At 40.1% G+C, this 17,505-nt stretch overlaps 1 protein-coding gene across 1 annotated transcript in view; it reads left to right on the forward strand.

Moving 5' to 3' along the window:
• LOC117512787 (uridine-cytidine kinase-like 1) overlaps nt 1-17,080 on the forward strand; it is a 44,497-nt gene extending 27,417 nt beyond the window's left edge. The window contains exons 11-15 of the mRNA XM_034173002.1: nt 3,646-3,708; nt 3,814-3,936; nt 15,631-15,738; nt 15,949-16,102; nt 16,996-17,080. Coding sequence (XP_034028893.1) covers nt 3,646-3,708; nt 3,814-3,936; nt 15,631-15,738; nt 15,949-16,102; nt 16,996-17,078 — 531 coding nt within the window. The 3' untranslated portion in view covers nt 17,079-17,080. The remainder of the gene's footprint in view (nt 1-3,645; nt 3,709-3,813; nt 3,937-15,630; nt 15,739-15,948; nt 16,103-16,995) is intronic.
• Nucleotides 17,081-17,505: the final 425 nt, after the last annotated feature.

Consider the following 17,505-nt stretch of genomic DNA (forward strand, 5'->3'; position numbering starts at 1 on the left):
ACCAAATACTTATTTTCCACCATAATTTACAAATAAATTATTTAAAAATCCTACAATGTGATTTCCTGGAATTTTTTATTCTCATTTTGTCTCTCAATTGAAGTGTACCTATGTCGAAAATTACAGACCTCTCTCATCTTTCTAAGTAGGAGAACTTGCACAATCAAGGGCTGACTAAATACTTTTTTGCCCCACTGCGTGTGTGTGTGTGTGTGTGTGTGTGTATATATTCAAGGTCTGTTATAAAAGTATCTGACCTTATTATTTTTTAAAAAACCGTATGGATTTGAATCACGTGTGATTGCGTCAGACAAGCTTGAACCCTCGTGCGCATGCGTGAGTTTTTTCATGCCTGTCGGTTGCGTCATTCGCCTGTGAGTAGGCTTTGAGTGAGGTGTGGTCCACCCCTCTCGTCTATTTTTATTGCAAATAAATGTCTGAACGATTTGGAGCTTTGCTGCATCAATTTTTTTCCAGAAACTGTGAGAGACCTCCAGGTGGACACTGTTCGAAAAATTAATATGGCTTTCAGGGACGATTTTATGGGGATTAAACAGATTAAGGAGTGTTACTGCTGCTTTAAGGACTGCCCACAACTGCTGAGAGCGCGGCGTGCTCCCAGCCCCCATCGACAGGCTGACACCCCGCTGAAACAACCAGATCATTTCCAACGTGAAAGCTTTGTTGATCCGGGACCTCGTCTGACTTTCACAAAAAGGCAGAAGATGTGGACATCAGCACTTTTTCCGCCACATTCCACCGTTACAGCAGTTTTTTTCATGGAAAGAGAAGCAAAGGGACGCGCCACGGCTCCGTTCATTACGCGGGACAAAACCACCTCGGTGTTGGTCTCTCAGGACAGCTTTCAGGTGGATTTCAGACAGATTCCGATTGTGATTGTGCATGAGCTGGACATGCCAGAACATGTCCCGTGAGGCTTCATCACGGCGTTGCTTTCCATGACAAAAACTCCTGTAACAGTGAAATGTGCCGTTCATTTTTAAACTGGATGCTGTCTTGATCCGGTATGTCATCTGACTAGCACAGGAATTGTGAAAAGACGTGGACATCAGCACTTTTCCGGCACATTAAGACAGACGTGCGGAGGAGTTCCGCGCGTCGCAGTGCAGCCGCTCGGCGCAAAGCAACGCCGTGATGAAGCCTCACAGGACATGTTCTGGCATGTCCAGCTTATGCACAATCACAATCAGATATTCACACGACTGGAAAGCAACTGGAATCCATCTGAAATCCACCTGAAAGTTGTCCTGAGAGACCAACACCGAGGTGGTTTTGTCCCGTGTAATGAACGGAGCCGTGGCGCGTCCCTTCGCTTTTTTTTCCATGAAAAAAACTCCTGTAACGGTGGAATGTGCCGGAAAAAGTGCTGATGTCCACATCTTCTGCCTTTTTGTGAAAGTCAGACGAGGTCCCGGATCAACAAAGCCTTCACGTTGGAAATGATCTGGTTGTTCCAGCAGGGTGTCAGCCTGTCGATGGGGGCTGGGAGCGCGCTGCGCTCTCAGCAGTTGTGGGCCGTTCTTAAAGCGGCAGTAACATCCCCATAAAATCGTCCCTGAAAGACCTTGTATATATATATATATATATATATATATATATATATATATATATATATATGTATAGAGAGAGAGAGAGAGAGAGAGAGAGAGAGAGAGAGAGTTGTATGCAAAAGTTTGGGCTCCCCTGATCATTTTCATGATTTTCCTTTATAAATCATTGGTTGTCTGGATCAGAAATTTCAGTTAAATATATCATATAGCAGATAAACACACTGATATCTGAGAAGTGAAATGAAGTTTCTAGTATTTACAGAAAGTGTGCAATAATTATTTAAACAAAAATTGGGCAGGTGCATAAATTTGGGCACCCTTGTCATTTTATGGATTTGACTATATTTAGCACTAATTATTGGAACACAAAATTGGTTTGGTAAGCTCACTGACCTTTGATCTCCTTACACAGGTGAATCCAATCATGAGAAAGGGTATTTAAGGTGGCCATTTGCAAATGTTTCCCCTCTTTGCATCTCTTCTAATGAGTGGCAACATGGGAGCCTCTAAACAACTCTCAAATGACCTGAAAACAAAGACTGCTCAACATCATGGTTTAGGGGAAGGATACAAAAAGCTATCTCAGAGATTTCAGCTGTCAGTATCCACTGTGAGGAACATAGTGAGGAAATGGGAGACCGCAGGCAAGGTACTAGTTAAGGCCCAAAGTGGCAGGCCAAGAAAAATCTCAGATAAGCTGAAGCGAAGCATAATGAGAACATTCAATCCAAAAAAACAGTCAATCCACAGACCTGCTTCAAAGACCTACAACATGATCTTGCTGCAGATAGTGTCTCTGTGCATCGTTCAACTATAAAGCGCGCTTTGCACAAAGAGATGGTGTAATGCAGAGGAAGCCTTTTCTGCGTACATGCCACAAACAGAGTCGCTTGAGGTATGCTAAAGCACATTTGGATAAGCCAGCTTCATTTTGGAATAAGGTGCTGTGGACTGATGAAACTAAAATTGAGTTATTTGTCCATAATAAGGGGCAGTATGCATGGCTGAAAAAGAACACAGCATTCCAAGAAAAACACTTGCTACCTACAGTAAAATTTGGAGGTGGTTCCATCATGCTGTGGGGCTGTGTGGCCAGTGCAGGTACTGGGAATCTTTTTAAAGTTGAGGGTCGCATGGATTCCAGTCAGTATCAGCAGATTCTTGAGAACAATGTTCATGAATCAATGACAAAGTTGAAGTTGCGCCGGCGCTGGATCTTTCAACAAGACAACGACCCTAAACACTGCTTAAAATCTACTAAGGCATTCATGCAGAAGAACAAGTACAACATTCTGGAATGGCCATCTCAGTCCCCAGACCTGAATATTATTGAAAATCTGTGGTGTGATTTTAAGCGGGCTGTCTATGCTCAGAAACCAACAGACCTGAGATGCTTTGTAAAGAACAATGGTCCAAAATACCTTCAACCAGAATCCAGACTCCCATTGGAAGCTATATGAAGAATTTACAGGCTGTTATTTCTGCAAAAGGAGGATCTGCTAAATATTGATGTATTTTTTCTGTTGGGGTGCCCAAATTTATGCACCTGCCTAACTTTGTTTAAAGAATTATTGCACACTTTTTGTAAATCCTATAAACTTCATTTCACTTCTCAAATATCACTGTGTTTGTCTGTTATATGATATATTTAACTGAAATTGCTGATCCAAACAACCAATGATTTATAAAAGGAAATAATGGAAATCATCAGGGGTGCCCAAAGTGTGTGTGTGTATATACAGTGTGTATATATATATATATATATATATATATACAGTGAGGAAAATAAGTATTTGAACACTCTGCAATTTTGCAAGTTCTCCCACTTAGAAATCATGGAGGGGTCTGAAATTTTCTTCTTGATGATGAAAATTTCAGACCCCTCCATGATTTCTAAGTGGGAGAACCTGCAAAATCTTATGAACCTCTGGCGAGTTAGTATGAGTGTGTGCAAGCTAGGACCCTAAATACCTGCATAGTTCATAATATTTGTGTCACTATAATTAACAAACATTTTGAGTCTAGAAAGCGTCTAGAAGTTTATTTTCATAAACCTCTCTATTTTCTGTAACAGAAGTGTATAGTTCAGACTCCACAGGGTCAGGAGTACGAGGGTCGCAGTTACAATGGAAAAGGGGTGAGTGAGTGACATTCTGGTTTAGTTTGGTTGGATTAATTTTCTGTCAATTTGTCATTGAGGTTTGTATCATCACACTTGTTTTGTGCGGCCTTGTATCTCCAGATCACTGGTGTGTTGATCCTGCGGGCCGGAGAGACCATGGAGCCTGCCCTGAGGGCTGTGTGCAAGGACGTCTGCATCGGCAAGATCCTTATTCAGACCAACCTTGACTCAGGCGAACCGGAGGTAGAAAAATTGAACGGGCCCTTTCGTACTAAACACCTTCCCCAAGAGACCCTGTTCATTTTTTTGTTTGTTTGTTTGTTTGACTTGCCACAATGTGAAATACAGAAACAAGAACTGCACCACCATCGATTTCTATTTAATCACTAGATGGAGGGCCGCGGCGATCCGCACATTCGCTGACTGTTGCCAGAGCGCCGCCATCTTAGTTAGCATCCGACAACCAGACATAAATAGAAATCAGTGTGGACGTGATCAATGTTTTTAAGAGAATTTCACCATAAATCTGCATTTTTCGTGCTATTACTATGGTGTTGCATTTATTCAAACTGTCCCACATTTGTACAGCCACTATTTGTCAAAACAAATACAGAAGAGGATCAGACTATTTATATAATACACTTGAATGAATTTGTTAGTCCCAGTCCGGATGTCGTGAAGCAGGGTAGAAAGTAATATATATTAATTAAATATATATAAATCAGTTTGTCAAACACACTATGTCTGCCACAACACCATATACTAGTCTGATCCTTAATTAATTACATTATGAACTTATGACAAATAATCAGGGGTGAAAGTAAGAGCTTTGCACGCTCACATCATATTAAAGGTATTAATATTAAAGACTGCTCTTAACCCACCTGCAACTCCACTTTTACGGAGCGCTTCTCTGCAAAAATTTCAGATAAAATAAATAAAATGAAACAGCCACGCCAGCCAGGGTGAAAGTAAGATTATTCAATCATTTCTGGAACAAGTTGAAAGAAATCTGAAAACACTACACTGGAATATGGAGTATATCATAGAGAAATGAATCTCATTCATGTTTATTCTTATATTAGTAGACTATACAATGTCAAAGCAACTGTCATGTGACCCACCAAACTGAGAGAAAAAAACATTTCCATTGTATAAATTTGCTCTTATAGAATATCTCAGGATAGAAAACATGATGTGAAGAAAAAAAAACCTGAGGCTAATTAAAAAGGGATAAATTGAGACTTATGAAAGTGAGACTGTTAATTGAATCACTGAACGAATGGTGAGATATTTATCGTGACAAAGCATTCAGGCAGTAAAACTGAAGTCACTACTTTATAGAATACAGCTTGACACTGTCAGGGTCGTGGGGGTGGTTTTGGTGCTTGGTTTGTCTCCGTTTCTGCTTGGGTTTACTCTGTCCTGTTGTCTCTTGTCTTGGTTTCTCGGTTCTTGGTGGTGGGCGTCTCCGTCTGTCTGGCCACGCCCCGGTTCTGGGTGTTTCCCTACACACCTGTTCTGTGTTTCGATTAATCACTTGGGTGCTTTTTAAGCCGCTCGGTTTGGATCTGTCCTTTGCCAGTTCGATGTGCCTAGTGCCTTCTTACCAGCTCTGTTCTAGTTTTCTTTCCTTGCTTATTGTGCCTCCTCGGTTTATGACTACTACCTGCTTGCCCTTTGACCATGCTTTTTGCCTGATGTTCTGGATCCTGTTGTTTTGTTTGGACTGTCTATCCGTGTACCCTCCCTGAGCCTGGTTCTGCTGGAGTTTTCTTCCTGTTAAAAGGGAGTTTTTCCTTCCCACTGTAGCCAAGTGCTTGCTCACAGGGGGTCGTTTTGACCGTTGGGGTTTTACATAATTATTGTATGGCCTTGCCTTACAATATAAAGTGCCTTGGGGCAACTGTTTGTTGTGATTTGGCGCTATATAAAAAAAATTGATTGATTGATTGATTGTACCGACCTAAGCCTGTTCGTTCAGTAAACGTTTTTCCTCCACAGAACTGTGTACCTGTGTCGTGCATTTGCGTCCGGCCTGTCCTGCCTTTCCAGCCTGATAGACACAAAAAATAAATAAATCGTTTTCTAACCTTTTAAAAGCCTAATCATTAATATTACATATAATACACACTTATGAAAGCTCACTCCACAATCCTTTGTCAGGTTGTTGCTGTGCAAAACAACATTTTCAGATCACTTTAACCCAAGTTTAAGTCAGCGAATAATCTATTTCTATTTAATGTAATGCCTGATGTGTAATAAAGCTAAGAAAGATGGCGGCTGCCTGGCAACAGCTCACAGGCTGCATCCACCATCTAGTGGATTAAATAGAAATCGATGTGCACCACCCACAAAAATTAAATTATGTAATTGTTGCCTCCTGCAAGGAGGTTGTAGTTTTTAAAAATTAACCAATTTCTACTGAACTTGACCTGAAGGAAATATTACATATTAACGGTGTGTCAGTAATCACAGATTTTGATAACAGCACAAGTTTTGAACAACACATAGAAAGAGAACACAATTCTTCTCAGCTCTTTCTCTCAATAGTTGATCCACTTTGTCAAATGTTGTAGAACAAATTCTCTCCTATGAAGAAGTCATTGATTTTTCTTAATGCGACTTGTTGTGACACTCTTCTTCTCTGGCCGTCACCATGTCCACATACATGTTGTGATACGTGTAATATTCAGGATAATCGTCAGAGAATACATGAATTCTTTTGTGTCTGTCAGGATTTTGACATCATTAGAATGTGTGTTTATGTTGCAGGATTACTGTGAGTATGCTTCTGTGAGGAGAGATAAAATAAAGTGTTTGATTTTTATCAGGGCCTACCTCAGGGGATAATTTAACATTTTCATCATAATATGTCAAAATTTATGTTTATTTACAATATTTCCTGATTTTGACCTAATGTAATATCAGACATTATGTTGCTGCTCTTTTAATAGCCACCACTTGTTAACAAGTGGCGTATTACAAAGTTTCTGCATTTGTGTGTCTATGTTCTCTGTATTCTAGTTATTTTCTGGTGGACGGCATTTTAAATATAAGAACAGTCAGAGATTTATGACATCTGCCAATCCGGATCCAGATCACCTCCAAAATTCAGTGGAGTCTTCCATGCCCTAATAACTATCTGTGGTGCAAATTTGGTGAGAATCCATGAAGTAGTTCTGATGTAATCCTTCAAAGCCTATATAAAATTAATATTGGATGAAGAAAAGTTATATTGGACGAGGCGCAGCCAAGTCCAATATAACTTTTCTTCATCCAGTATTTCTCTATGTTGGACGACTTGCCATCCATCAATTGTTATGTTCTCCACCCCCCTCCCAAATTAAGCAAACAACAAAGAGTCAAGTAAATTATCGGACCGGGAGTGACATGTTTAGCCGCATGTTCTCCTTGAATTGCTGGCTGTCTGAGTGGTGTCCAAAAAATGAGGTGGGCTTCATAGACCACCAATAGCCAGCAAAAATATATTTAAGCATAAAAATTCAAAAAGAAAAAATAATATAGCACCTTCAACTGCACAACAGACTAAAACAGTTAAATGTGGTCTATTAAATGTGGCCTCTACTGGTGGTTGGCTCTCACTGCAGTATTTTATCACTTCCTGTTGCGGAGCACAGCGGTGTTTTGCTGTATCTGTTAGCTGTTTAATCTGCGCAGTTAGATTGATTTAGTTAACTAGATAACGATTTGTTTCACAGTGTAATCTTCACGTGCCTTAACTAAAGCACTCCCTCTGCTGAATCACCTCTAAATTATTTACACATTATTCACTTTGTGTGTTTTTAGGAATCCGCTAGCTTAGCGCAGCTACTAGCTCTTAGCCGATTTAGCATGGTGGCTTCTCCTGTCTCTCCTGCACTTTTCTGCTCTGGGTGTGAAATGTTTAGTTATTCCTCTGCCTCCTTTAGCAGTAATTGTACTTGTAATAAGTGTAGCTTATTCGTAGCTTTGGAGGCCAGGCTGGGCGAATTGGAGACTCGGCTCCGCACCGTGGAAAATTTTACAGCTAGCCAGGCCCCTGTAGTCGGTGCGGACCAAGGTAGCTTAGCCGCCGTTAGTTCCCTTCCAGCAGATCCCGAGCAGCCGGGAAAGCAGGCCGACTGGGTGACTGTGAGGAGGAAGCGTAGCCCTAAACAGAAGCCCCGTGTACACCGCCAACCCGTTCACATTTCTAACCGTTTTTCCCCACTCGGCGACACACCCACCGAAGATCAAACTCTGGTTATTGGCGACTCTGTTTTGAGAAATGTGAAGTTAGCGACACCAGCAACCATAGTCAATTGTCTTCCGGGGGCCAGAGCAGGTGACATTGAAGGAAATTTGAAACTGCTGGCTAAGGCTAAGCATAAATGGTAAGATTGTAATTCACGTCGGCAGTAATGACACCCGGTTACGCCAATCGGAGGTCACTAAAATTAACATTGAATCGGTGTGTAACTTTGCAAAAACAATGTCGGACTCTGTAGTTTTCTCTGGGCCCCTCCCCAATCGGACCAGGAGTAACATGTTTAACCGCATGATCTCCTTGAATTGCTGGCTGTCTGAGTGGTGTCCAAAAAATGAGGTGGGCTTCATAGATAATTGGCAAAGCTTCTGGGGAAAACCTGGTCTTGTTAGGAGAGACGGCATCCATCCCACTTTGGATGGAGCAGCTCTCATTTCTAGAAATCTGGCCAATTTTCTTAAATCCTCCAAACCATGACTATCCAGGGTTGGGACCAGGAAGCAGAGTTGTAGTCTTACACACCTCTCTGCAGCTTCTCTCCCCCTGCCATTCCCTCATTACCCCATCCCCGTAGAGACGGTGCCTGCTTCCAGACCACCAATAACCAGTAAAAATCTATTTAAGCATAAAAATTCAAAAAGAAAAAAATAATATAGCACCTTAAACTGCACCACAGACTAAAACAGTTAAATGTGGTCTATTAAACATTAGGTCTCTCTCTTCTAAGTCCCTGTTAGTAAATGATATATTAATTGATCAACATATTGATTTATTCTGCCTTACAGAAACCTGGTTACAGCAGGATGAATATGTTAGTTTAAATGAGTCAACACCCCCGAGTCACACTAACTGCCAGAATGCTCGTAGCATGGGCCAAGGCGGAGGATTAGCAGCAATCTTCCATTCCATCTTATTAATTAATCAAAAACCCAGACAGAGCTTTAATTCATTTGAAAGCTTGACTCTTAGTCTTGTCCATCCAAATTGGAAGTCCCAAAAACCAGTTTTATTTGTTGTTATCTATCGTCCACCTGGTCGTTACTGTGAGTTTCTCTGTGAATTTTCAGACCTTTTGTCTGACTTAGTGCTTAGCTCAGATAAGATAATTATAGTGGGCGATTTTAACATCCACACAGATGCTGAGAATGACAGCCTCAACACTGCATTTAATCTATTATTAGACTCAATTGGCTTTGCTCAAAATGTAAATGAGTCCACCCACCACTTTAATCATATCTTAGATCTTGTTCTGACTTATGGTATGGAAATTGAAGACTTAACAGTATTCCCTGAAAACTCCCTTCTGTCTGATCATTTCTTAATAACATTTACATTTACTCTGATGGACTACCCAGCAGTGGGGAATAAGTTTCATTACACTAGAAGTCTTTCAGAAAGCGCTGTAACTAGGTTTAAGGATATGATTCCTTCTTTATGTTCTCTAATGCCATATACCAACACAGTGCAGAGTAGCTACTTAAACTCTTTAAGTGAGATAGAGTATCTCGTCAGTAGTTTTACATCCTCATTGAAGACAACTTTGGATGCTGTAGCTCCTCTGAAAATGAGAGCTTTAAATCAGAAGTAAATCAGAAGCCTGACTCTGTGATATAACTCACAAACTCGCAGCTTAAAGCAGATAACCCGTAAGTTACCAGGCTGCTCAAGGAAGCCCTACCATTAATTAATGCTTTGATCTTAAATATGATCAATCTGTCTTTATTAGTTGGCTATGTACCACAGGCTTTTAAGCTGGCAGTAATTAAACCATTACTTAAAAAGCCATCACTTGACCCAGCTGTCTTAGCTAATTATACGCCAATCTCCAACCTTCCTTTTCTCTCAAAAATTCTTGAAAGGGTAGTTGTAAAACAGCTAACTGATCATCTGCAGAGGAATGGCCTATTTGAAGAGTTTCAGTCAGGTTTTAGAATTCATCATAGTACAGAAACAGCATTAGTGAAGGTTACAAATGATCTTCTTATGGCCTCAGACAGTGGACTCATCTCTGTGCTTGTTCTGTTAGACCTCAGTGCTGCTTTTGATACTGTTGACCATAAAATTTTATTACAGAGATTAGAGCATGCCATAGGTATTAAAGGCACTGCACTGCGGTGGTTTGAATCATATTTATCTAATAGATTACAATTTGTTCATATAAATGGGGAATCTTCTTCACAGACTAAGGTTAATTATGGAGTTCCACAAGGTTCTGTGCTAGGACCAATTTTATTCACTTTATACATGTTTCCCTTAGGCAGTATTATTAGACGGCATTGCTTAAATCTTCATTGTTACGCAGATGATACCCAGCTTTATCTATCCATGAAGCCAGAGGACACACACCAATTAGCTAAACTGCAGGATTGTCTTACAGACATAAAGACGTGGATGACCTCTAATTTCCTGCTTTTAAACTCAGATAAAACTGAAGTTATTGTACTTGGCCCCACAAATCTTAGAAACATGGTGTCTAACCAGATCCTTACTCTGGATGGCATTACCCTGACCTCTAGTAATACTGTGAGAAATCTTGGAGTCATTTTTGATCAGGATATGTCATTCAATGTGCATATTAAACAAATATGTAGGACTGCTTTTTTGCATTTGTGCAATATCTCTAAAATTAGAAAGGTCTTGTCTCAGAGTGATGCTGAAAAACTAATGTGTGTTGGGGGTGTGTGGCTGGACATTTTGGTGTTCTTTTCTTTTCTTTGCTCTCCAGGTGGTATGAAAACTGATTTGTCTGTGGAGAAGGTGCTGGCTGAAGAGTCCTTCACCCTCATCAACATCATGTGCAGCACCTGTGGATGGTGCTCACATGCAACCTTAAAGACTTTCAGCTGAAGCAGATAATTAGATGGCGTTCTGCATTTAAGCCATGTGTGATTCAAGCAGAATTGCCAGGAACTCGACCTTGTGATGTTCGTTTGTGAGACGCTGAGGACTGCGCCTGGGTTTGACACATCGAGCCTGTGAAGCAGGAAGGGTGAGGGACACATGCTGTCAGCACACATCAGAGGTGATTAATTGTTTGACTACTTGTTGATAATAACTTGGTATTTTGTTACGCAGTATATTTGAATTGTGATGAGAATTGTGCAGCTTGCTTCTCACTGCTGTGGCGTGCGGACAAGTGATCCTCCACCTGTTGTGAGAAGCTGCTCATTTGCATAAAGCTTAAAATACAGACCTGAATGTGTTGCTGATAGTGTGTGTCTTTTGAAGGATATTAGTTGTAACTGCTGACTTACCTCACCTCTTCTATCCTTCGCAGAGAGTCGGTTTGTCGTGTCCACCTGGGGGGTATTTGGCGGTAATAGTGAGTCCAGAAGCGCCGGGCTTCGATCCTTTTGGGCGCTGGAGAGCGTGCCAGCCTTCACTCCACCAAAATGACGCTGTTTTAGTTTCTACACTTTATTATGCACCAGAGGGTGAAAAATAAATTGTTTTTGTTATTGGAACCGCTTTCTGGTTATTTTAGCGCTGGGTTCTGTCAGACGCAGGTTCGCTCCTCAACCCGCGTCGACACATAACACTAATGCATGCATTTATTTCCTCTAGGCTGGACTATTGTAATTCATTATTATCAGGTTGTCCTAAAAGTTCCCTGAAAAGCCTTCAGTTAATTCAAAATGCTGCAGCTAGAGTGCTGTGAGTGAGTGTTTCTTTCTCTGTTTGCTCTGTATGCACCACTCTGCATTTAATCATTAGTGATTGATCTCTGCTCCCCTCCACAGCATGTCTTTTTCCTGGTTCTCTCCCTCAGCCCCAACCAGTCCCAGCAGAAGACTGCCCCTCCCTGAGCCTGGTTCTGCTGGAGGTTTCTTCCTGTTAAAGGGAGTTTTTCCTTCTCACTGTTGCCAAGTGCTTGCTCACAGGGGGTCGTTTTGACCGTTGGGGTTTTTCCGTAATTATTGTATGGCCTTGCCTTACAATATAAAGTGCCTTGGGGCACCTGTTTGTTGTGATTTGGCGCTATATAAATAAAATTGATTTGATTTGATTAAACATTAGATCTCTCTCTTCTAAGTCCCTGTTAGTAAATGATATAATAATTGATCAACATATTGATTTATTCTGCCTTACAGAAACCTGGTTACAGCAGGATGAATATGTTAGTTTAAATGAGTCAACACCCCCGAGTCACACTAACTGCCAGAACGCTCGTAGCACGGGCCAAGGCGGAGGATTAGCAGCAATCTTCCACTCCAGCTTATTAATTAATCAAAAACCCAGACAGAGCTTTAATTCATTTGAAAGCTTGACTCTTAGTCTTGTCCATCCAAATTGGAAGTCCCAAAAACCAGTTTTATTTGTTGTTATCTTTCGTCCACCTGGTTGTTACTGTGAGTTTTTCTGTGAATTTTCAGACCTTTTGTCTGACTTAGTGCTTAGCACAGATAAGATAATTATAGTGGGCGATTTTAACATCCACACAGATGCTGAGAATGACAGCCTCAACACTGCATTTAATCTATTGTTAGACTCGATTGGCTTTGCTCAAAATGTAAATGAGTCCACCCACCACTTTAATCATACCTTAGATCTTGTTCTGATTTATGGTATGGAAATTGAAGACTTAACAGTATTCCCTGAAAACCCCCTTCTGTCTGATCATTTCTTAATAACATTTACATTTACTCTGATGGACTACCCAGCAGTGGGGAATAAGTTTCATTACACTAGAAGTCTTTCAGAAAGCGCTGTAACTAGGTCTAATTGAAGACAATCAGAACAACCCCAGGTTTCCTTTCAGCACTGTAGCCAGGCTGACTAAGAGTCAGAGTCTATTGAGCCGAGTATTCCTTTAACTTTAACTAGTAATGACTTCATGACTTTCTTTGCTAATAAAATTTTAACTATTAGAGAAAAAATTACTCATAACCATCCCAAAGACATATTGTTCTCTTTGGCTGCTTTCAGTGATGCCGGTATTTGGTTAGACTCTTTCTCTCTGATTGTTCTGTCTGAGTTATTTTCATTAGTTACTTCCTCCAAAGCATCAACATGTCTATTAGACCCCATTCCTACCAGGCTGCTCAAGGAAGCCCTACAATTAATTAATGCTTCGATCTTAAATATGATCAATCTATCTTTATTAGTTGGCTATGTATCACAGGCTTTTAAGGTGGCAGTAATTAAACCATTACTTAAAAAGCCATCACTTGACCCAGCTATCTTAGCTAATTATAGGCCAATCTCCAACCTTCCTTTTCTCTCAAAAATTCTTGAAAGGGTAGTTGTAAAACAGCTAACTGATCATCTGTAGAGGAATGGTTTATTTGAAGAGTTTCAGTCAGGGTTTAGAATTCATCATAGTACAGAAACAGCATTAGTGAAGGTTACAAATGATCATCTTATGGCCTCAGACAGTGGACTCATCTCTGTGCTTGTTCTGTTAGACCTCAGTGCTGCTTTTGATACTGTTGACCATAAAATTTTATTACAGAGATTAGAGCATGCCATAGGTATTAAAGGCACTGCGCTGCGGTGGTTTGAATCATATTTATCTAATAGATTACAATTTGTTCATATAAATGGGGAATCTTCTTCACAGACTAAGGTTAATTATGGAGTTCCACAAGGTTCTGTGCTAGGACCACTTTATACATCTTTTACATGTCTTTTCACAATTCCTGTGCTAGTCAGAAGACATACCGGATCAAGACAGCGTCCAGTTTAGAAATGAACGGCACATTTCACTGTTAGAGGAGTTTTTGTCATGGAAAGAGGAACAAAGGCGGAGGAATTCCGCGCGTCGCGGCGGAGCTGCATGGCGAAAAGAAACGCCGTGATGAAGCCTCACAAGACATGCTCTGGCATGTTCAGCTCATGCACAATCACAATCGGATATTCACATGACTGGAAAGCAACCGGAATCCGTCTGAAATCCACCTTTAAGCCGTCCTGTGAGACCAACACCGAGGTGGTTTTGTCCCGCGTAATGAACGGCTCTGTGGCGCGTCCCTCGGCTTCTTTTTCCATGAAAAAAAACTCCTGTAACGGTGGAATGTGCCGGAAAAAGTGCTGACGTCCACATCTTCTCCCTTTTTGTGAAAGTCAGACAAGGTCCCGGATCAACAAAGCTTTCACGTTGGAAATGATCTGGTTGCTTGTGCGGGGTGTCAGCCTGTCCATCGGCGCTGGCTCTCAGCAGTTGTGGGCCGTCCTTAAAGGGGCAGTAACACCCCGTAATCTGTTTAATCCCCATAAAATCGTCCCTGAAAGCCATATTAATTTTTCGAACGGTGTCCACCTGGAGGTCTCTTACAGTTTCTGGAAAAAAATTGATGCAACAAAGATCCAAATCGTTCAGACATTTATTCGCAATAAAAAATAGACGAGAGGGGTGGACCACACCTCACTCAAAACCTGCTCACAGGCGAATGAAGCAACCGACAGGCATGAAAAAACTCACGCATGCGCACGAGGGTTCAAGCTTGGCTGACGCAATCACACGTGATTCAAATCCATATGGTTTTTGAAAAAAAATAATAAGGTCGGATACTTTTCTAACGGACCTCATACATATATATATATATATATACATATTCTATTTCTTCCTCATTTCTTATGTCTTGTACTGTTACAAGTAGTATTATTAGTGCTTATCCTTGCACATGCTGTTTGATGAACATTTTCCTCTACTTGCACCCATCTTGTGTGTTTTTTTAAGAGCTGACGTAACATGAGAATTTCTCCTCTGTGAGATCAGTAAAGTTTATCTTAATCTTAATCTTAAATTTATCTTAATCCGGAGCCGGAGCCGGATGACCTCCAAAATTGAATGGATTCTTCCATAGGCTAATATCTATCTGTTGTGAAATTTTCATCAAAATCTGTGCAGTAGTTTAGATGTAATCCTGCTAACAGGCAGACAGACAAATAAATAAATGCAGATGATTTTATTACATCTTTGGCGGATGTAAAGATGCATTTAGCCGCTAATTACGTATCTACCACTCGATCTGAATAACCTTAGGTTACTTTTATGCCGAGTCTCTATTTTTAGAAATGTCTGAGATTAATTAAGAATGTTACAGGTCCATTACAGCTTGATTGTAAATGTTGGACCAAGGCTGAGGTAATTTGTGGTTTTAAATAACAGTTTTTTATACTGAGTACTGTGCCTGTTGCTTTAAAAGAAAAGGATCTGTTGATCGCAACGCCCCTCCCCTTTTACAGTGAGGGGCAGGAGTAATGTTCCGAGCAGCAGCAACAAGCAGAACTTTAGATACTGATTTCATGATATATGTCACAGACGTCTGATATTTTACGTTGAGCAGATTGAGCTTTGAGGACATCTGACACAAAACCCTTGATCTTAAATGAATGTAAAAGGTAGATTAAAAACTGATTTTGCACAATTTTACCCCTTTAAGAAGTGATTTACGTTCAGTGAGATTCTTCAGATTTTAATTACTGCATGCTGATATCCTGTACACGTGTACCCTTTGATTTATTAGCAGCATCACTCAACTCAGTTTTAAATTTATTTTTAATTTTGGAATAATGTGGAAGGCCTTGGCAAAGGTGTGCACTCTAATAACTGCTTTTGTAGTTGTCTCTCTGTTTTGTTTTGTTTTTGTTGTTTTTTTTTCTTCCACATGATCTGTTTCCCTGGTAACTGCCCTTTCTGCTTTTGTAACCATGGTAACCTGTCTCCTCCTCTCTGGCCTCTCCAGCTGCATTACCTGCGTCTGCCCAAAGACATCAGTGAAGATCATGTCATCCTAATGGACAGCACCATCTCCACCGGCGCTGCTGCTATGATGGCAGTACGAGTCCGCCTGGTGGGTGAAGCTAGACATCATTATTCAGAACATTTGGAGCCCCCTCAGCTTGATCTGTTAACTGGTGTTTTATTACTCATCAGTGTGGATCTTGATGAAATGGGTTCTTATTGTTGTAACAGAATTATTGGAACTTTTTTTATTCACCTTATGTTTCCCTTTCTTTATGCTTCTAATGCTAATACTGCAGTAAACACATTTTTTTAATAGGATCACGAGGTGCAGGAGGATATCATGTTGGTGTCACTGCTGATGGCTGAGCTGGGCGTGCACTCTGTGGCCTACGCCTTCCCAAAAGTCAAAATTATCACTACAGCTGTGGACAAGCGTGTGGATGATTTTTTACATGTTATTCCTGGTATTGGTAAGCATTTAATGGACACATTCACTCTTTCACTCTGTGTGACGCTGATAGTGCTAATAAGAGTTTCATTTTTATGGTCTCAATTTGTGGTTTTTGAGTTGATCGGTTTCAGAACAGTCAAATGTTAATTGTATCTGATATAATTTATTGTTAATCCAGAAAATAGTAATTTCTTTTTTATTTTTCAGTGAATAATATGAGTTTTATAGGTAAAACTGTTGCCTCTTGTCCAGGTCGTCATTGTAAATGAGAAAGTGTTCTCAATTGACTTACCTGGTAAAACATTGAATAAATAAAATAAATAAATAAAAGAATTTTGCATGCAGAATGCACATAAAATTAATATTTCAAATCTAACCATAAACTAGAAACAACGCACGCTATATAGAATAGTGTTTGTAAAAGTAAATAATCACATGAAAGTACATCATATTTTCCTGAGTATAACTCACACCAGAGTATAATGTGCACATTTTTTCTGTATTATGAGTGCTTTCATTTGGGATTTTTGTGCACTATCGTATTTTCTGTATTGACATTTATTCTTTTATTGTTGAAGTTTATTGTTTTTAGTGTTTTGCTTCCTGGGAAATCCAGATATAAATAGTTATCATAGTTATTATTAATAATAACATGCATGATTACAAGTGAGTACAAGCCACAGCACCCCGCAAACTAGTAAAAAAAAACAAAACCTTGACTTGTACTCTGGACAATACTGTAAGTACATAATCAATTCTAATATTAAACACAGGATGACTTTTGAGGAAGGAGCAGAACCAGTTCTGGTGGGGAATAAAGTATTTTTAATATCCATCATTGAACTTTTTGACCGAATCTTTAAATGAAATACTTGTGTGTTCAGTCAAACTGAATTTGTACGTGTTTTTCAGGGGACATTGGGGACCGGTACTTTGGGACAGACCGAGCTGACACATGGAGTGTTGAAGATGTCCAGAACCAGCCATCAAGTTGATACAGACACCTGTAAGAGTGTGTGTGTGTGTGTGTGTGGGGGGGGGGGGGGGGTAAACTATGTGACTGTGACTGTACGTCCTTCTATTCAGACGTAGATCAACAAAAAATGTGATGTTGACTTTTGTGGACTGTACAACACTGAAATTTTGTATGTTTTTTTGCAGCAGATATGCACACAGGACTCAGCGATTCTCAGACTGTTCATGTGATACTCTGAGCGCCACCAAACTGAAACACTGCCATTACCTTAGAGACACAATAATGCATTAACACATTTATATAAAATGTGCATAGTTTGCATCTCAGGTAGATTAGTAGTTCCATTAAAAAAAAAAAAATCATATTCATTCATTCAGAGATAAGCACTTAACAACAAACCCTTTTTTTCAAAGGTTTCTTCATACAAAACAAAATAGAAAGATATA

Source organism: Thalassophryne amazonica, chromosome 6 (assembly GCF_902500255.1).
Source record: "Thalassophryne amazonica chromosome 6, fThaAma1.1, whole genome shotgun sequence".
NCBI lineage: Eukaryota > Metazoa > Chordata > Actinopteri > Batrachoidiformes > Batrachoididae > Thalassophryne > Thalassophryne amazonica.